This window comes from Marmota marmota, unplaced genomic scaffold (genome assembly GCF_001458135.2).
Source record: "Marmota marmota marmota unplaced genomic scaffold, marMar, whole genome shotgun sequence".
NCBI lineage: Eukaryota > Metazoa > Chordata > Mammalia > Rodentia > Sciuridae > Marmota > Marmota marmota.
The window spans coordinates 24,635,811-24,657,374 of NW_026000174.1; the positions used below are offsets into that span (position 1 = coordinate 24,635,811).

General features: G+C 45.8%; 1 protein-coding gene and 2 long non-coding RNA genes across 5 annotated transcripts in view; 1 reads left to right on the forward strand and 2 right to left on the reverse strand.

The window, feature by feature from the left end:
• The window catches only part of Galnt18 (polypeptide N-acetylgalactosaminyltransferase 18), a 338,683-nt gene extending 317,885 nt beyond the window's left edge, over window positions 1–20,798 (reverse strand). The window contains exon 1 of one of the 3 annotated variants that reach the window (XM_048788340.1): window positions 20,130–20,798. In XM_048788340.1, the coding sequence (XP_048644297.1) occupies window positions 20,130–20,364 (235 nt within the window). In that variant the 5' untranslated portion in view covers window positions 20,365–20,798. The remainder of the gene's footprint in view (window positions 1–20,129) is intronic. The other 2 variants (XM_048788339.1, XM_048788338.1) reach the window with 2 other exon arrangements.
• LOC125612058 lies at window positions 1,944–10,160 on the forward strand. Its single transcript, XR_007342317.1, has 2 exons — window positions 1,944–2,725; window positions 9,900–10,160. It is a non-coding gene; the product is annotated as an uncharacterized LOC125612058 (long non-coding RNA).
• On the reverse strand, window positions 8,585–20,123 carry LOC125612056. The gene is made up of 3 exons (XR_007342315.1): window positions 18,695–20,123; window positions 10,022–12,399; window positions 8,585–8,596 (listed from the first exon to the last, which is right to left on the reverse strand). It is a non-coding gene; the product is annotated as an uncharacterized LOC125612056 (long non-coding RNA).
• Window positions 20,799–21,564: the final 766 nt, after the last annotated feature.

The following is a 21,564-nucleotide window of genomic DNA, read 5'->3' on the forward strand; positions in this document are numbered from 1 at the left end:
TATTCTTGACCTGGGATAGAACTTCCATCATGTAAGTAGGGATGGGTAGCAGAAGGCAGCGGGTATGGACCTCTCAGTCATGCTTTTATGGAGTGGAGCTTCTGACACATGGAGAAATGACAAATGCAGGTGGCCTGCCCCTCCTGGGGAGAAAATGTAGCCCTAGAGAATAATTTTGGGCAAAAGGAACCCCATCTTCTTGCCCTACCTTCCCAGAATAGAGCTCTGCCTCAATGAGCTGCAGTTGGTGGCAGGGGGTAGGTCATGGCTCAAATGCCACAGAGTCTCTCGGTTCTTACAAAAATGTAGATTTTCTTGAATAAGTATTTCTATATTTGATGTATACCCTTAGAAAAACTTCCAAGGACTTCAAATTTTAAAAAAATAATTTTCACTAGTTACGCTGTTTCACAGGGGAGAGGATACACCAAGTTCCTCAGGCTGCCATTCTGAAGAACTCCTCCTAACCCCAGGTGATTTGCACTGCGGAAAAAAGGAATCATTTACAGAACAGCTGGCTCTCTTTACCAGCACTCTGTTTACCTGACTGTGGCTATATTTTCTAAATTAAAAGTAAGGGGCATTGGGTCTGGCGAGAGCTTTGTGCTGCTTCCAGGTACAAGTGTCAATATGGGAGGTAACCTTAAGAAATACTAGCATTTAGGACTCAATTTAGATGGTTTCTGAGAATAGCACATCAGAATATTTGAAACTGGATTGTTCCACATAACCTGAGCATATAAACCAGAGTTGCAAAAACTCTTGTTCTCCTGAAAAGTTAGAAGGGACTCCAGGCTGATACAGAGTTTCTTCTGAAGGGGACAGTTCTAAGCTGTGTCCTCCCACTCCACCCTCTCCGTTTGTGTTTGGTGCTCTTCCAAGGACAATCAGTTCATTCTAATGAGAGATCAACATGGACAGAGCCTTAGGCTCCAAAAAAGAGTACCCACCATCCAAGATGGTCTCACCATGTACGGAACGCTCATCCTCCAAGGTTGAAAACAGGTGCTCTGCTTCAAGCTAAACCCTTTCCACTCAGAATCCAAGGAGTTTTCTCTCTCTGGAGACCTGGGAAATTGGCAGGTAAAGCCTAGGTGCATGGATGTTGCCAAGAGGAATATGATCCAACAAAGGTGGGAGATAAAAAGAGGACTATCTCTGAGGCTTCATTCCCAAATGTTCCTAAAATCAAACTTTCAAGTCTCTAGAGAAATCTAGTTCTGAAATGATAGATAGTCCCCATGTCCCCAGCGAGCAGGGTGACACACCCTCCCTGAAAATATGCATCTGATTGCTTAAGATTACATACAAACTGAATATTCATGATCTTCATGTTGTCACAAAGGCTATATTTTTTTAAATGTTTCCACCCAACATTTAAAATTGTTTCATCTGTCCTTAAAAAGATCCATTGATTTTATTGGATCACTGTTATTTGAGATGTCTGGGTCGCCAGAGACTGCATGGACCCTGGGCTATAGATCTCCAGAGGGAGACAAAGAGAAAGCATTTGAGTCCAAGTTACCATGAAGCACAGCAAATTCATTATCTGTAGATTGAATAAATTGTCTTATTTCATACATATGTAACCACTTGCTATGATCTTAATATCTGTGTCCCCCCGAATCCAAATGCTGAAATCCTAACTTGCAAGGTGATGGTAACAGGAGGCAGGGCCTTTGCGAGGGGATCAGGTCATGAGGGTGGAGCTCTCCTGAATGGGATTAGTGCCCTTATAAAAGAGAGCTGCTTTGTTCTTTCCACTGCAGCAAAAAGAACCCATCTTTGAATAAGAAAGTGAGCCCTTTACCAAACACTGAATCTGCCTTCATTTCTTTACAGCCTTCAAAAGAGTGAAAAATAAATTTCTATTGATTATAAGCCACTCAGTTAATGGTATTTTGTTAAAGAAACCTGAATGAACTAAGATATCATTTTTCAAGAATTGTACTGGTTTAATGAAAAAGTTAAAAATCCATTTAGAAGCCAGACTGGATGTCTGATTATCCTTCGCCGTGTGTGGTCTCCCTTGGTGATACTGTTCTGACCATGTCATGCACCCGGGTGGGTCTCAATGTCAGGATCACAAGTGAGACAGGCTTACTCTTCAGGTGACTTATTCTGGATCCCACACCATTAGGAGTGGGGAGGGACAGCCTGGACCTGCAATCTGCTTCCAGTCCTAAATACACGGGGCAGCCTCTGACAACATCACACTGGCAAGTGGCAGCACCAGGGTTTGAGCCAAGTCTAAGTGGCTCCAAAACCCTGCTCACCTCCACTATAGCAAGGAGGCTGAGCTGGAGGGGGGACATCTGCTGGGCATGGGAATGCCATGTTGGCAACCAGAACCCAGAGTGCCATTTCAGAGCTGTGCAAAGCTTCCTGGTTTTTTGTTTTTTTTAAAACTGTTTTCTCAAACTGGAAAAACCCAAAAGGCCTCAGCTCCCAAGGCAAAGTAAAAAAGATAAAGAATTTGGGAAGCTTTTCTGCCCCAGGGAGGACTCAGCCCCAATGACAGTTTGGTATTAACTAGCGCAGCCATGCAGGGAGGCGTAATTAGTTTCCCAGCCCCTAGCTTCATTCCACTGGTCCCCCTCACGCCAAGGGCTATGCAATCTGTTTGAAATGAAAAGGAAAATAAAATCACCGCTCTCCTTGGCTGACCCACCAGCTACCGCTCCTGACTGTAGGCAAAAGGTGAGACAGCCATCTGTCTGCTGAGGTAAGGAAGAATGGAATAGTCATTTTTAAATGACATTTTCAATTTTTCCCCCATGTCTACTATGCCCTCTTCCACCCCGGTGCTTAAATGACTCTTTTCAAATTGGAAATATCAGAGAATAATAGGAAATGAAAAAAATCAAAATCTAGCAGGCTGTTCTATCCTGACAGGTGGGGTCTGAGGAAGCCCCTTCCCAAGCACAGGAAGCAGAGAGCAGGGAAAATGTTCCAGGCCAAGTTCATTCTCAGATCCACGGCCACAGGTGGGCGATTCCCCAGCTGCCTGACTGCCGGCTCAGCTCCCCACAGAATCCGTCTCCTACAGGAACTCCCCCCAGCACGCAGGAAAGGAAACCCCCTCTCCTGACCCTATAATAGAGGCCCCCTCATTCCTTCTTCCTCACAGCTGCTGGCTCTGCCACCTCTCTCCCAAGTGTACAAGAGTGAGACCTAACTTGTCACCACCACCCAGGAGACACCTGGAGATGGTGGAATCTGAGATTTCCACAGACCCCAGTGTGGACAATGAGTGTCTGTCACTTCAGAAAGACAAAGGTCAATTTCCCCTTAGCCCTGGAGCCCGAGGAATTCTTTCTTTCTTGGAAATTAATCTACACTTCTTTCTTTCTATGGACTCCAGACATCAGTCGAAATGACCTTGACCCTGTCCCTCCTCTGGAAAGAGTGCCCTGTCCAGCTGTGTCTTCTCTGGCTTTACTCTGCTTTTGGTGCGGCTTTCTTTTTCCCCATTTGTGCCCACAAGATTGCTTCCGTCTGAAATGACCACAAGTGACAGCTTTATTAAAATGAAGGCATAAAGGGTCCCCCAAAAGGCGTCAGGCTTTTCTCACCAGTGGATTCGTGGGGGATGTCAGTGTAGGAAGGCATATTCTGCAACCATTCACCCGCACACCAGCGCTGCGCTCCAACCCCCTTTTGATTAAACCTTAACACAGCAGTAGAAGTTACAGGGTGCTGTGAGAAAGCACCCGGGAGCATGCGTTTTTCCTATCCCTGACCCAGAAGGCAGACACAGCACGAGAAGAGAAGCCACCCCCGGCCTGGCAGGACAAGAGGCAGCTTTTCAGTCTCTTGGCTTCCCTTACAAAGGGCTTTGGAGCCCAAGACCTGGGTGCAAATCCTGATGCCACTTCTTTCTAAGAGGTTTTAAGCAGGCTTGTTTACTTATTCATTTATTCACTCAACAAACACCTCCTCAGCCCCTATTATGTACCTGACCCTGTGTGAATCACTGGAAAATGGAAAAATTAGGGCTCGATCTCCATTTTCAAGGAAATAGTCTAATGGAAAACCAGAATAATAGTTACACTCTAATTTTCTCATTGAAAAATGGGCTAATGATCTCACAGGCTTATTTTAAGGATTAAATAATAGGAAGTACATCACATAGTGCCAAACATATAAGATGTGCCTGGTTCCTATAGTTTGGATCATGAACATCCCCAAAGAACCATGTACAAAAGGCTTGGTCCCCAGCCTGTGGTACTATAACAAGGTGATGGGACCTTTAAGGGGTGGAGCCTAGTGAGAGGAAGTTAGGTCATTGACAGTGTGCCCTTGAAGGAAATATTGGGACTCCAGCTCCTTTCTCTCTCTCTTCCCCTTTCTCCCTCCCTCTCCTTCCCCCTCCCGCCTTCCAAGTGACCATGAGGTGAGCACCTTTGCTCTATCACACACTCCCCACCATGATGTTCTGCCGCACTACAAGCCCAAACCAAAAGACCAACTGGATTGAAACCTCCAAAACTGTGAGCCTAAAGAAACCTTTCCTGCTTTTAAGTTGATCATTCAGTTATTTTGTCACAGTGACAGAAAGATGACCAACATACTGGTAGTTGTCAGCTTACTTTCTTCTTTTATTTATTTATTTTTGTTTTGTTTTGTCTTGTTTTTTGGTTGTAAATGGACACAATATCTTTATTTTATTTATTTATTTATTTATTTTTATTTGGTGCTGAGGACCACAGGGCCTCCCACGTAATAGGCAAGCGCTCTACTGCTGAGCCACAATCCCAGCCCCAGCTTACTTTCTGTTTCTCTCTTTGGTCCAAAATCTCTCTGCCTCATCCATCTGCATCACTACTTGCTTCAAAAGGCTGGGAATAACCTCTGTTCCCAGACATGGAGGCTGCACCACCAGAAGCCATCACACACTGCTTGGACCCACAGTCAGGTTCTCATCAACAGTGCTAAGTCCCAGTGCCTGAAGATGATCCCAGGTGGGTGGGGTTTAGGGACAGGCCAGGGAGAAAAGACACCACTTAAGGGAGACTCTGAAAAATATGTCCTCCCCTTACCACCAAGGGGGCCTGGCTTCAGCTGAGAACATACAACCAGGGATCAACCTCTCCACAGCAGATGTTTCCCCCGAGGTTGAGGAACATGACTGGGTGTACAGACAGACTGTCTGGGCTTGAATTTGGGACCACTAGATCCTCACCCCAGAGTCTCCAGGATACTGCAGAGGCTCCTGGGGTAGCCAACAAGTTGTGTTGTGTCCCCCACCCTTCAGTAAACAGTCTGAGCCTGAGGACACTGCTGTTTCTTCTGGCTCAAGAACATTCTGATTCTAACTAAAGGTCCTTCAGCCTACAGCTGTCACATTGGAGATGTGACTTGGAAACTGCCAACAGAGGAAGGCTCGCCCTTCCTTGCTAATAATATATGAGGAAAGAAGGAATGACTACACCACGCTGCACAACCCTGCGAGTTTCCCATATTGACCGGGGCGCAATAAGACATTTAATTGTTGACTTAAAAAAATCAATGCACATTTTCTGTATTCCTAAAGTAATTATAAACTCAAAAATACTTATGGCTATTTTGCTAAAAACAATTGGCTCTTGTTAAAAAAACATTCAAAGTCCACAATTGTTCAGTTTGGGGTAAATAAAATAATTGCTTTGATTGTTTTGTGAAGGTAACTCTTTTCTTTTTAACAAGTGACCAAAATAATCCTGACAATCAATAAAAAAAAAAAAAAAAACAGTTTTTTTTTCAAGTGGGAAGTTTCATGATTTACCATGATTCTCTCTTGTAAAACAGCAAACCACCCTTTTATTTTTTGCTGCTACAAAGGATTCCTCTGTAGCAGAACTTTAAGTATTTAAAAAAAAAATGCAGTGCATCTTCTTGATATAAAACTACACCTAACTCTGAACTGTAAAGAATGCATAGTAAAATTATATCACACAACAACATGCACATTTTGTAGAGGAGGAAGAAAGAAAAGATTAAATTGAATCTTCCTGACAATCATCTTAAATCACACCTGCCTGTCTGCTATTGAAATTATAAGTCACATTGCTTTGAGTTAAATCAAATCCACCCTGGCAGGAAGATGGGCTGATGTGGCTGCAATTCAGAGTAGAGGTCGAGATGCAAGAAGACAAGTTTCTCCTAAGAAGACTCTCCCTCCACCATGGAGGCGGGAAGGAGCCTTCCAGCCAGAATTTCAACCAGCACAGCACATTCTGGACATCACCTGCAGCCTGCAGCAACACTAAGTGGGTTTTACAAAACAAAAACATTCTCCACTAACAAAGGCTGGTCCCTGGGGCTTCTGCATTGGGACCCCAGAGTAGCAGCAGGTCATGCTGAGATACCCTGGGCTATCTTCCTACTCAGCTCAGCTGAGGCTTCATGAGCTTTAGTTGGGGCTGCCTCAAATCTAACTTAGGGCCAGCTCAGGCTTGATTGAACCAGGGAAGTTCTAGCTAACTGCACTAAAATGGAGCTCAAATCTGATATTTTAGGTGTTGCAAGAAAGTATATTCCTGACTATTTTCTATGGAGGATTTAGGAAGAAGCGTGTGTGGAAACAAAGGAAAGGGATTTGATTAGTGCATACAATGGCTAAGGGGTGGCTGTCCTATTTCTGTAGTTAGAGACTTGCCCAAGGTCACCGGCCCTGTCAAGGCAGCACTGATTCTCATCACCGCCTGCGTGCTCTTTACCTGCACTAGAGAAGGCTCAGGTTTTCTTCTTCAAGGTAACTGTTGGTTTTGTTTAATAACTGAGATAGCCCTCTCCAAATCTCTCCCGCTCCACTCCTCTAAATCCTCCTCATTCTTCAGAGATGCGTCATAAGTTCCAATTCTTCCATGAAGTCTGCTCTGACAACTTTCTCTTCCAGAATTCCATTTTAACTCTCATTAGTTAGCTGCAAAAGATCCTTAAGCATTTCTTGTTTTGTCCTCTCAGCCCAGTTACGTGCACTTGAAAGGAAAGGATCGTGTCACTTATATCCTGTACAGTGCCAAGCCCACCAGAGTTGGGCTCACAATCAGGAAGCAGCCTCAGGTCAGCCTGGATTGACACCTTTAAAACTGCCTCTCCTGGGGTTGGGGATGTGGCTCAAGCAGTAGCGCGCTTGCCTAGCATGCGTGCGGCCCGGGTTCAATCCTCAACACCACATACAAACAAAGATGTTATGTCCACCGAAAACTAAAATAAATAAATAAATATTTAAAAAAAAAAAAAAAAAAAAAAAACTGCCTCTCCTGGGGCTGGGACTGGAGCTCAGTGTAGAGCACTTGCTTAGCAAGTGGGAGGCACTGGGTTCAATCCTCAGCACATAAATAAAAGGTACCTCTCTGTTGAGCCCCTCCAGTGGCTCCCCAATCTTTCCAGAGCATTCCTTCTATAAAGGCCCTTGAGGCTGCACAACCCGCTCCCAGCAGCCCCTCTCTGGCCTCAACTCCACCCCCTTCTCCCATCATCACTCTGGCCACCCCACTGCTGCCCATTCATATCAGGCTCATCCCTGCTCCAGGGTCTTTGCATCGACTGTTCTCTTCCCCCACCTGGTACTTGACCCCCAGACATGTTCTTGGGTCACACCTCACTTTCCTTAAGTGTTTGCCTATGGGACAGCTCCTGGCCACCTTAAAACCCCTTCCTATTTATGCCTTTGTTCCACTGAAATATCCTGACCACTTGCTAGGTGCTCAATAAATGCTTGTCGAATGAAGGGAGGGGAAAACCCTCTCATGTGACTCAAAGAAGGCAAGGGTTCCAGCCAAAGCAGAGGAGAACAGGAATTGTGGGTGCATCTGCATTCTCCCCACCACCCACGGGCATTCATTTCCTCCCATTCCCAAACCCCAGTAGACAACACCAGCCTTGAGGTGGATCTCCTGTGTTAGCTTCAAATATTCTATTCCCTGGATTAAATGGGAAGTTCCTACAGGCCTGGACCTGTCTCCTGTTTCCTCTGGGTACCTCTCATGGTTCCTGCATGACCACATGACCTGAGCATAGAGAACCCCCCAAAATGAAGCTGTGGTCTGATTGAGTGGGAGACCCTCTTGTTCACAATAAATCCTCACCTGGCAAAGCAGTCCTGCTGGCTGCAAACAACCACACCTGGAGTCTCCTTCAGACCCTAGGGGGCTGGGTCCAGGTGGGCTTCTGGCAAGGCAACCCCTGCCTCCCCAGGGAAGGAGCCTGCCACAACCATCACTTGGTAACCCAGCTCAGGGCCTCGCTGCTCTCAAGAGTCCCCCTCCCATTCTCACCTGCAACTTTCCTGCTTAGAGAAAGAATGAGCCTGTATTATCTTGATGACTATCACTGGGGCAGAAATAAGAGCGCCTAGTTAGCCTCTTGCTAAGGGACTGAATAGAAGTAATGAGGCCTTGTCTCTTACTAGGTGCTTAATCTTGGACAAGTTAATTACAATCCCTGAGCCCTGAATTCCACATCTGTAAAATGGGACAATGAAACCATTCCACAGTTGGCTTCCGAGATTCCAATGTAAAGCACTGAAGGCATTTCCATGGGCACTTGTAAAACAGTTAGCACACCATAGATGCCCCCACAGATACCAATCCCCCTCCTCTTCCCATCTCTTCTCCAGATGAGTTCAGACCTATTTCTGCAGCCCTTCCCCACTGGTTCCTTTTTCCAACAGACCCTGATAAAAGTCTCTCCTATCCGTTTTTCATTGGATTCCCCTACGAATATAAATCCCCAGGTTCTATTGAATTAGAAAAGAAAAGGGGAAAAAAAACAAGCCTGGCCCCATTATAGAGTTGGGGGATCTATTTTATAATTCCGGCAGGTTCTACTTTCCTTCATGCACTCTTCTAGAAACTAAAGCAAATCAGAGGATCAGTTTATTATTAAAACGAGATTTGGAAGTGCAAGACACTAGACTGTCAAGACAACTCCTCCAAACCCCTGAACCGACAGGCAGGCCCCAGCCTCCGCGCCCCCCTCCCCTTCCTCCGTGGCTCCTTCGCTCCCGTCAGGGAAATGTGATGATTAATTAGACAAAGGCTGTCCCACTTGTTGAAATCCTTTGAGGCAGGAACCACATAAACACCAAGCATTATAACTGCAATGAAAGGAAACCAGAAAACTCCTCTGCCTTGGGACACTCACCAAGGCACGGCTAAGGCACCGCTAACTAAATCTGCAAGGAAGATCAAAGCGGATCTTCCACACAGATAATAGAAAATGTCACCAGCATAAACAGGAAGAGAGATCAGCTCAATAAAGGAATAAAGTCCCATTTGCGAGTCACCAGTAAGATTTTTGCTTACTTTTAACTTCCCAGCATATAACTCAAAAGGTTATTAATACGGACTCCTACTGTTTGGGGCAAATAAACAGCTGCTGAGGTTTTGTGCCCAAACCACTTTATTAGTGCTTTCCTTTACAGCAATTGTTTCTTCCCTTCCAAATCCTGAGAGGCCCAGACAGCTAAAAACAGAGTGTGCCAAGGCAGAAGGAACAACAAAGGAGAGAGGAGGCAGCCATTGTGGGCAGGGAGAAGGGGGCAGGGGCTGCTGGGACCCTCACATCTTCTCACACCTCTTCTGCAAGGTCAGCAGTCAAGGGTGGTGAGAGAAGACACTGGTGTGGTCCAAGGACTATTTCTACCCTGGGGCTCACTGTGAGGACATGAGGGTGCCCACCATCCAGGTCTGCCCAGGGCTGAGGGCCTTCCTTGGTCTCAGAACTTTCCGTTTGATAACAGGGGAAATCTGGGGCAAACCAGGACAACCTGGTCACTGCAGAAGACACAAGACTGCCTGGGCACAGGAAAGCACTCAGCACCAGGCCAGGTACACCACAGGTGCGAGAAAGTCACAAGTGGAACTTGAATGAGCTCTGGCTGCCGCTGAAACTCTCTGCTTTCCCTACAGGGACAAATTCCCAGGGGCCCATGGTGATCCACAATGATCAAAGAGAAAGGCTCTCTGTGACCTCTATGGTGGCACCTCACTCATCCCTTCAGAGAACGCCCTTGCCCTCTGCCTACCCTAACCTCAGGATTCCTTGCAGACTCAAAGACAAATGAGGCTCCCTGCCTGGCTCCTTCTCTCAGCAGTCTCCCGCTTGACCAGAGGCCTCCAAGCTTACACTCAAACAAAATCTTCAATAAAATGACCTCCAAATCCTCTCCATTTAAACTGTTTGTCTTCTTTTCTATTCTGTAGAGAATATAGATTTTGTAGACAGCGTCCTGGCTCCATCAACCATCAGCCCTGTAACCTTGGACAAATTCTCTATATCAGTTTGTTCTGTTGCTATCACAAAACACCTGAGGCTAGATAAAGTATAAAGAAAAAAAGCCTTATTTAGCTCATAGTTTTGGAGGCTGAAAGTCCAAGACCAGCCAGCCCCCAAGTTCAGCCTATAGTTAAATGGTGAGGACCTTCTGGCTACATCACAACATGGTGGGAAGCATCACAATGGGAGAATGTGTAAGGCAGAAAAAGCAGTCATGTGACAAGACAGGAAGCAAGAGAGATTCAGGAGCCAAGTTTGCTCTTTTTATAACAATTGCTTTCTCAGGAACTAACTGGGGTCCTAAGAGAACTACATTAATCCCCTCCAAGGGCATTGCTCTCAATAACATGATCACCTCCCACTAGGCACCACCTATTAAAAATGCCACCACCTCAAGCCCACCACACTGGGGACCAAGCTTCCAGCAAATGAAGCTTTGGGAGAGGCCACATCCAAACCACATGGTCTAAGTCTTAATTTTCTCACCTCCAAAAACAGACCTGTCAGGTTGTAAAGATGAAAAGCAATCCATTGGTGTCCATTAAAATCAACAATGTAACAAAGCAATGATGCTGGACAGCCCTGGCCCAGGCTCTGACACAGGAGGGTTTGCTTCCTCCCTTCCCCATACAGTCAACCTGCAACCACTTACATGCCTATTACTCATTAAATGAATCAAAGATTGATCTAGAATCCTCCTTTGTCACTGTAACCCTCTCTTAGCTTTCCTGCTCTCACATTCATTGGCCTAAACAATTTTTCTCCTATTTTCCTGCATCCCCAGATGCCATCAGCACAACACTTAGGAATGCAAGCTTCAAATCCTGTCTTGTGAGGGTCCCTGAATTACCTTCCGGCTCCTGTTGGATCTCAAGGGCCTTTCACTCTGAATCCCCAGAGGATAGAGATGCCTGGACAGGTCAGAAGCTGGTGAGTCCAGTACACCTCCCGAGATGGCTAAGATACAGCACCTGAGAATCTTAAATCAGGGTGCCCCACCCCGACACAGAAACTCAGGACACTGGTAGAATGAACGCACTTGTGCCCAAGAGTGGGCCCCCTGCCTCCGGTCCAGGCATTGCTTTTCACTGTTCTCACCTGTCCCAAGGTGAAGGGTGCACATGGCACTTCTCTGGATTTTCCAAAGCCCTGTGCTTTTGTAAGCTCTTAAAGGACAGTAGAACACAGCCCAGTTAATTACGCCCATCATCTCCGATAGCATCCTAGCAGTGGCTTCATACAAGAATCTCCCAATATCTCCATGGAACTGAATACCTAGGTGTTTCAACTAACATCATTAGGGCAGCTTCTTCTCTCAAAAACAAACTGTCACAAAACTGAAATTGAATGTCAGGAGGTGAAAGAGAACTACATCTCAGAACTGCATACCCCCCTGCAATGATCTGTCTAGAAATACATTTTAATCCCTAGTTTCATAGCCAAAAAAAAATAGAATAAAACCTGCCAAAACATTAGCATTCATATAACCAGGAATCCCTCTGCTTATAGTTTCAGTTGACTACACTCAGCAGAGTTGTGGGACATAGACAGACCCACAGAGAAGATTCCGGAACAGCAGTTGTTCCCAATTACTGCCACAACACCCCGTGCTTTGGAACAGTTGTGAGGTAATTTGTTATTAACAAAAATTTAAGTACCAAAGCTTATGAATGATTAACTTTAACTTTATAAATTAAAGAGATTTCAAGGTTGTCACATTGCCTTGCATACTAATCTGCTTTCCTGGGTGAGAAAGACAGGGACACAGTGACAATGGATACAACATGTGGGGTGTGTTCATCCTGGTCCTGCCCTGGGGAGCACAGCCTGCATGAGAAGCCATGTGTGGGAGGAAGGGGAAACACTGAGGATCCCTACACACAGTCAAGCATTGCCTTGCACAATGGAGCTGACTCCAACCCCAAAGGCAAAGTGGGATTTGATAAGGTAACCATTGTAGAAGCCATGGAAAAACCATATCCCTGCCAAACTCAATGCCAGGTTGAGAGGCAGAGGCAGGACTGAAGAAGAATTTGTCAAGGATCCCTCTTCTGGGAAACTGTCAAAGCCAACCAGCTTGTTTTTAAGATTAGTCAAGAAGCACAATAGATATGGACAGCTCTCCAGACTCACCTGNAACCATTGTAGAAGCCATGGAAAATCCGATAACATCCCATGCCAAACTCAAGTCAGAACACCCACCCACCCACCCTTCCAAAGGCATTGGAGGGTAGCATGCAAAGCACAGCCCACCATTCACTGGGTTTGGATTAGACCTCAGCCGCTTCACCTCTTACTCCCCACTTTAGCATCCATCCAACACTGAGGGCTTCTAGGTTCATGTATAAGCCTCTCTCCTCCAGAGCCCACTGTGTTCCCTTTGCGTTACATTCATCATCATACTCAATCGGCTGTTTCCCCAAAGAACCTTCTGTGCAGCATCACTCTGCTTGGATGGCCCTCCAGCATGCTTCTCCATGGGGCAGAGGGTTCGTCTCTGGCTCCTGGATGGAATCAAGCAATGAAAAGGGACAACAAGCCTAGAGAGACCCTCAATCCCCACAGCAAAGCCATAGGCCATTCAGCTTCCTGAGTTAAGCGAGGTCACAAATCCTACAGGATGGCAATGAAGACGCTCCTGTAACCTTGTATGTGGCTCTGAATCCCTAAACATCTTCAGAAAAATCAGACCCGCCTGACCCAAGTGGCTGAAGTTGACCTTCAAGGCCAGCCCAGAAAACCAGACTGTGGCTCTCCAACATTTTTCATTCTGAATTCTCCTTGAGATTCTACACCAACCTACTTATCAAGGGCAAATAACAATTTATGTCAAGTGAGTGGGAAAGAATGTGGAATTCATTTATTTTACAGCCTACACATTTCTGGCTAAAAATGAAAATTCTTTGGCCATGGGGAAAAGTGTATTCTTTGGCAAGGTTTTTCTGTCCTGTGAAGATGTGGTCCCGGGATAATAACAAAGGTCACTAGGCTCAACCCTAAACTCCACTATTGAACTCTTTCAAAAGGCCGATCACTGTTACTAATATAATCTTGTGTGCAATAGTTCATGTCAGCAGACAAACAGATTTACTCTTGAAATGATGCCCTTTCCTTCAATCAACTCCAAGCACTCAGAAAACGTTATATTTCCTTTTTCCAAAAGCTGCCACATCAAGGAGCAGATGAGGACACCAGGCAATTGTAGGCAACTTCCGAAAGCTACAGGGGGCAGAAGAGCAACCATGCCTAGGACATTTTCTGATTCTGGGAACCATATATAGCTTGTAATCGTGGTGAACAACCTGCTGTTATGGACCTGATGTACATTAATATGCACGTAATATGCCTAATAAACTTTCAGGAAACAAAGTGCAGTTAATAACCCATTTCTCCCATTGTTGGGATGATCTTGACTCAGTGAAGTGAGATAATGGATTTAGAAATTAGTCATATAATGTAATACATTATTAATCACGGTATTCAAAAGGGTAAATAGACATTATAAGAACACCACCCAGGAATTCAATTTCCTTTCAGATTTGTTTACTCTCCTTAATTCTTTATGCTACCAACGTCTTTCACAAAAATGTAAAAGTCTGGTCTCTTCTCCCCAAACAGTGATTCTCAACCTTTTTAAAAGAAGAAGAAGAAGAAGGAGGAGGAGGAGGAGGAGGAGGAGGAGAAGCTGATCCTTTTGAAAAAAGGAAATATTTTACAGAATATCAAATATAAAACTGATGAAAGAGAAAGTGTATTGGTTGGAGGGGAGGAAAGCAGACCATGAGGGGTCTAGGAGACTCCTCTTGCCCTCTTGCTTTCCAAACCCAGATCAAATCTTCTAGAAATTTGGAGCTCCTGAGGACACAGTGTGAAAACCACTGACCTAAGTCATCTATTTAAAACAAGACTTATGTATATAATATATAATACAGGTATCATGTATATTTTCATTAATTAATTTATTTAAGAAATCTACAAATTAAACACACATGTAAAATACACAAACCACAAACACAGATAATCCAAGAGAAAATGGTTCCCATAAAATGAAAACAAACATCAGGATGTGGAGTAAAATCAAGTTCTATAGTGATCAAAGGAGTACAAGTCAAAGGGCCAGAGCATTTGACAGTGATTCCATTTGCCCAGAAAAAAGCTGAATGATAACACCCAGTGCTGGCCAGACTCCATGACACTGGTACAACGGTACATTGTTGGTGGCTGTGTAAAAAGGTTTTCCTTTTGAAAAGCAACCTTTCATAAAAATGTTTATTTTGTCAGCAACAATCCCACTTCTGGAAATGCATTCTTAAAAAAAAAAAAATTAAAAAGGAAGTGAAGGTATTCATTTTTGTTTTAACTATAATAGCAAAACAAATATCCCATGATAGAAGAAGTCATTGAATAAATAATAGCATGTCAATGATGGAATACTCTGTAATTATTAAAAATAAAGCATAAGGCCTGGTGTTGGGGTACATACCTATAATCCCAGAGACTCAGGAGGCTGAGACAGGAGGATCACTGAAGCCAGCCTCAGCTTAGCAAGATGCCAGCTCAAAATTAAAAAAAAAATATATATATATATATATATATATATATAATAGGTTCTCTTGAAAGACCCTCCACTCAACCCTACAAATGAAACATGCTTTCCACTTCCTCTGTAAAATAAACTCCAGAATGCCTTTGCCTTTGTCCATGCACATGGGCTTTCCTCTAGCATCCCTGCTCACATCTCCTCCTGTCAAGCTGTATGCTTTCCAGCTGTCCAGTGGGATTGTTCCCAAGTTTGTTTATACTATTTGCACTTGTCGCCGAAACTGCATGATTGACTTACATATTATGTAAACCAATGAAATATGACCGCTAAGAAGACAGGAGTGGTTGTTTCTAAGAAAAATGTAATGCTTTAGAAAGACTTTATACAAGATAGTCACTTAAACATAGCAGACAAATTACATATCAGCAAAATCATTGCAGAAGATCAGACAAAAGTTATAAAAATTTGAGACTACAAAACAGACGGAGATGGCTTCCTAAGTACCTTTCAGTTCCCAGTGAAATTTAAAACAGAATAGAAATGAGTTTCTGTAAACAGACACCAAAGGAGTGGTTTGTGCAATGAAGGGGAGAGGAGCATATTGTCAGACTCACCCCAAAGACAAAACTTTGGCCTGACATGAGAAGACTGGCCAATGGATGCACATTTTGAATAACATTAGAAGCAGTTACTCCATATTTGTAATATTTTGTTTGATTTCCCTCTTGGACCCAATATTTCAATTAATGGATTAACTTAAACTCCAAACAGGATGAATAAGAACAATTCTTTCTATTATCTTTTGGGAAAAAGTCCACCATGACACAGATAAGAGACATCTAGACATTATTATCCCCAATCATTCCCCCTGCACAATGCCTGGCACACATTAGACCTCCAAGAGAGATACTGAACCAATAAACTATGTAGCAAATATAGAAAAATGCTTCTACCAAATGCGAAGTGAAAAAAAGAAGAATATAAAATGACGTTTAAATCATGATTTCATCTTCATTTTAAAATAGGAAAGCAAATAGACAAAGCTAGAAGAAAAACTCAAAATTTGCAAAATAATTATTAAACTAGAGTGAATCATGGACAATTATATACATTTTTAAATATTTTCTTAAATATTGATACATTCTTTTACAGATTCAGAAAGGTACTAACCAAGAAAAGGAGAAAGCCATTTTTGTTTCTCCTGGACTTCCAAAATAAGAAGCAAATCAACACTTCATTTCCCTAAGTTCTACAACACTAAGTCTTCCTTTAGCAAAATCTCTCCTTCATCTACCTCACTATCTCAAGGTCCCAAGATTTAACCTGTTCTAATACTTATTTTGTGTTTCCAAACTCTCAGAATCATTGTTTTAAAATCTGAAGTTACTCACTAGCTCAATTAACATATACTTTGTTAAAAAAAAACTCAAAAATACAATTTGCATTCCCAAGAGATTCCCAAACACCATCTAATTAAATCATTCAATCAGAAAACAAATTAAAATGAAATATCACTGCAATCCCCAAGAGGAAAATAAACTTTTCAGTCATGACTAGAACAGATCTCTAGGGTGACGCTCCAAAGCCTCTTCTAATTGCAAGTTCTATCGAACATCCTGCAGAATGTTCTGTGACATTTGCAGCTTCCAGGACAACTTTCCTTCCAAAGAAAAGAGGAGCCTGAGCAAGACTCCAAAGCTAAATATATCCTTTGGAGAATGGCACCACTTTTATTAATGACTAATTGGTGCACTGGCCATCAACACTGGGTACCAATTTCATTTATCCACTCAGCCATCCAGCACCTGCTCTCTGTAGAATTTCCAGGACTGCCCTGGGTGGTCAACAAGCATTAGTTAAGTGCATGTAACCTCTGCCCCTCATCAGGAAATAAAACACAGCCCACAGTTTCCTGAGCTTATCTAAGGTAAGCATCTCCACCCAGAAAAACTACTGACTCCAGTTGTCCCTCTATTACCCTTGAGGTTGCTTACTCTGACATCCACTTCCGCCATTGTCACTGATTCCTGGAGAGTGCAGTTTCCCTGTGATGCTATGGTCCATGTAGGGGACAGTATAGTGTATGGTTTACATACTCAGAATACAGACTCAGAAAAAACAGAGCAGCAGATGCTGGCATTGTCCCAGTCTCCAGAACCCAGAGTCAAAATAAATGTATTTTCTTTATATATTAAAAAAAGAAAAAGAAAAAAAAAAAGAACAAAGACCCTGTTTTACTCAGCTTTTTTGCTGTTGTAACTAAAAGATCTGACCAGAATAATTTTAGGAGGAAAAGTTTATTTAGGTTAGAGGCTCACGGTTTCAGAGGTCTCAGTCCATAAGTAGCTAGCTCCATTCCTCAGGACTCAAGGTGAGGCAGGACATCATGGAGGAAGAGTGTGGCAGAGGGAAGCAGCTCACATAATGATTAGAAAGCAGAAAGAATCCACTTCCAAGATACAACATATATACCTCATAGCCAAACCAGAATGAATCACTTCCTCCAGCATCACCCCACTTGTCTCCAGTTACCACTCAGTTAATCCCATCAGGGACTAATTCACTGATTAGGTTAAGGATATGCCCCAATCATTTCTCCTCCAAACCTTCTTGCATTGTCTCACACGTGAGCCTTTGGGGGACACCACATCTAAATTGAAATGGCCTGTCCTTGGACCAAATAACCTCTTCATGCCTTGGTTTCCATGTCTGTAAAATAGAGTTAATATTATCTACCTGATTAGAAGTGAGGAGTCAATAGGTCAACACAGGCAAAGTTCTTAGAACAGTAAGTGCTGTCTAGCTCCTCTCAGTTCCATGATGTCAAGTGGATTGTTCAAACTGCTTTACAGATGGGAGGGAACTTGACAGTGGATACACAGGCATGGCCCATTACCAAGCACAGGGGTCTGATCTCATTGTCCTTTCCCTCCCTCTGAATGTGACCAGTCCCCCTTTCTGGGCCTCTTACCTGTGTTCCCTAATCCCAAACTTAGGGATAGCTCTGGCACCATGGAGGGAGCCATAGTCATTGACACACTGAACTCCACTGCCTCATGTCTAGTCTTTACCAAGTCACTGTCCTGCCCCACCCCACTATAAGTTGTGGCCTTGGCCTTTCTTTCTTAAGATTACAGACATTTAGGAGTGTTCAGGAGAAATCGCACATATAAGAGAACTGGACCCATGTTCCAAGGATCCTGGTCTCTTTTTTACCCATCTCCCCAGTTTTTGTTTTGTTTTTTTTTTTTTTCAGGAATAAATTTGAAAGTTCTAAACAATATGCAGTTACAAAGTTTCCTGGAAAAAAATCACGAAGGTGCCTCTCACCTTCAACATTTCATGCATTTTCCCATGAAGCCTTATAAATCATGCCACCTGGTCCACCATCAACATGATGGGCCCTTTGTGCTGAGCTCACAGGCTCCTAACTTACCTTCCGTGTTTCCCAAGTGGTACCTTGCTCACCTACTCCCTGACCAGACAGAATGACACAAGAAGATAATTTTGAGCACACATACACACTCACAGTATATGTGAATGAAAATTTCTTGAAATCTATAGGCAAAACTGGAAGTGTCAAAGCAAGATACGGCCTTATGTCTCCCACAGAACATTATGAAAAGCCCTGTGGCGAACACTGTATTTCTTTTGCTGACTGTCAAGCCAAACCCAAAGGATGAAGATGACAAGTAAGAAATAGCAACAGGCAGACATCAGAGAGACAATTTTGTCTGCCAAACTCAATGCCAGGTTGAGAGGCAGAGGCAGGACTGAAGAAGAATTTGTCAAGGATCCCTCTTCTGGGAAACTGTCAAAGCCAACCAGCTTGTTTTTAAGATTAGTCAAGAAGCACAATAGATATGGACAGCTCTCCAGACTCACCTGAACCTGGCTGAGCCTTCCCTGGAAAGGAACAAACCCTTCTGGCCACTTGCAGAGGTGCACACACCAGATTCAGAGAGAACAGTTCCCTACCCTGCGGGCAAGGGCAGCAGGTGCAAGGATTGGAACCCAGACACCCAGGTGTAAACAAGAGAGCTCCTGGGGCAGACAGCCTTCAATTCCACCCAATATTGTCAAGGTCCTCCAGTGCTGGCCCCAGTGGTTGGTGGGCTTGCCAGGTTCACAGGTGAACTAGGCTTGGCCCTGCCCTTAAGAAGCTCACACTCCTAATAGAAAGCAGGAGATGCCAAAAAGTGACAAAAAGCAAGTGTGAGCATGAGGAACCTGTGTGTGTGAGTGTGTGTGTGAGTGTGTGTGTGTGTGTGTGTGTGTGTGTGTGTATGAGGCTCCAGTGCCCAGAACTCCATCCCTTCCTTCTGACAGCTTATCCTATGGGGTTACCTCAGGAGAATGCCCCGCATCCCACCCTCCTTTGAGACTCCGAGCGAGAGCCTGGAGTGCACCGGTCCAGAGCAGTCTTGGACTCCTGGCCCACCCAGTATAGGTCTGTCCGGAGTCCTACCCCGCATAGGTCTGTCCGCTCCACCCCAGCCGCTCCCTGGGCCTGGAAGTGCAGCTACTGAGGGATCCGCCTGTGCCTGGTGCCGGGAAGGCTCAGCCCAGGGCGGGTTCTATCTGTCCTGGGCGGAGGCACCACCGCAGTGAACAGAGCTCAGGCTCCAGCGCTTCTTCCCGGGTTTGACACCTGCTCCTAGGGAGGGTCCTAGACCAGCGGGCCATAGTGGAGGTGAGAATCACTGTTGGTTTAATTAGCCACCCAGTCACAGATGCATCCCTGTATTCCCAGTCGCTGAGGGACCGAGCATAGGGAGGCTGGCGTTGAGGCTGGGGCTGGGGGTATGCAATCTTCCTAGCCTGGGCTTGTCCCGCAGCCTGTGGTCCTAAATGCCAATAGCTAGAGTCAAGCGGTATCTCGTTGTTAGTCCCTTATAGTAACCAAATGAGCTCTTTTGCACTACTACTCTCTTGTATACACACACACACACGTCCACACGCACACAATTTCAAGCTGGACTTGTGTGCGATCCCGAAAGCCGGTGAGCAACCAGCCTGGTGTCACACGCACATTTCGACACGTGCGCAGCGGGCCCCCATATCGACTGTGAGCTGCCCACACCCGCTTGTGCAGCCCCGCGCACACACACATGTGCCCTGGGAAAGCGCGCAGGGTCTCAGATACTGAGGGTCCTGCACGCGGGTAAAAGCTAACAGGAACCCGATCCCCAGCCCACAAGCGTCTGCGGCCCCAAAGCCCGGCACTCGCGGGATTGATGCGCACTAACCCCAAACACCCAGCGCGGTATGGGCACTCCCGGGTCTCGTGGGCGGCCCAAGTTTCCTGCGGCGCCAGTACCTTGGATGTGCTGCTTGATGACATTCTCCAGGTGGTCCAGCCGCTCAATAATCTTCAGAGTATCCCCTTTGTCTTCCTCCAGCTTCTTGTCAGGCGCCGGCTCCTGCCCCCGCACATACACGCTGGCGATATAGTTGGTGACCCAGCCCACGTACAGCAGGCATATGATGTTGGTCATGCCGCTCAGGATCACGCAAGTGGACACCAAAGTTTTGGTCTTCCTGGTGCACACCATTCTGGACTCCCACCTCCATATAGAGCTCCCGGGGGCCCCTCCTTGATGCGCGCCCGGGACTGCCCAGCGATCACACCCCCTAGCACGCTTGGGGCTGCACTTGAGTCGCGAGGTTCTCCAAAACCGGGTCTGATGGCTGTGGAGCCGCGGTGCCCAAGTTTGCAGCTCGCGCCGCTGGCTACCAGGAGAGAGCTGACAAAGGAAATGAGACAGAATTTTTTCCAAATTAAAAATCCCTGAGCCTTTCTAGAACGGTCACGGGTGGCCGGCAGCCGCGCGACCCGATGCACACGTCTGGGAAACTTTGCCACTGCCTGGGTACGCGGCGGCGCCGCTTCCCATCGCCAAGCTCCGGCTGCCTTGGCGGTCCGACCGGCCCGCGCAGCTAGCAGGACGGCGGCGGCGGCAGCCGCGGCAGGGAAAGCGGCAGAGCAAACCGGCCCGGCCCCCTCCGAGCGACAAGCGCCACCACCAATCGCGCTCCGGCTCGGTAGAGGGGCCGGGGCTGGGCGGCTGCGGACCAACGAGGAAGGCGCGGGGGGGCGGAGTTCGCCCCGGGCCCCACCTGCTGGCCTCCCTAGCTCCCGCCCCCAGGGACGCGCCTGAGCCTCCACCCGTGCCCGCGCAGGCTGCCCCTACCCAAGCTTCCGAAGATGGCTCGCCTCCAGCCCCAGCCCAGGTCGGCAGATTCTGCTGGTAGGGGAATTCCAGCTCTTGCCCTTGCTCTGGTTTTTGCGCAGGAATCCCTGGCTTCCGGGGATCTGGAGGTTCAGTTCCCCTTATCTGCCCTGACTGTGGGGCTTCTGGAGCAGGTCCCACCAGAAAACTGACTCCGCTATCCTTTTGCGGTTGCCAGGACCCCAAGAGACCACTTAAGCGGTCAGGCCCTGTGGTCATCCACTCCTTCCTTGGCCTCACTTCGGCCTCCACCCTGACCTTTATTTCCTGGCCCCCTGGGGTGTCACCAGACTTGGCAGTTGTCAAAGGGGTCAAGATTCCCCCTGAATCTTCTGGAAGCAGAATCGATGTCTCTGAACAACCTATTTCTGCTCCCAAGTGTTTTTTTTTGCTACCTAGATTTTTCTTTAAGTCAATGCCTAAAGACCATGTCCTGAAACCCCAGTTTTCATTCATTTGGGACCAGGCTCATCCGGTGAATAGAGAAACCCTGCACAGAAATGCCCGGAGGAAAGTAAGTGG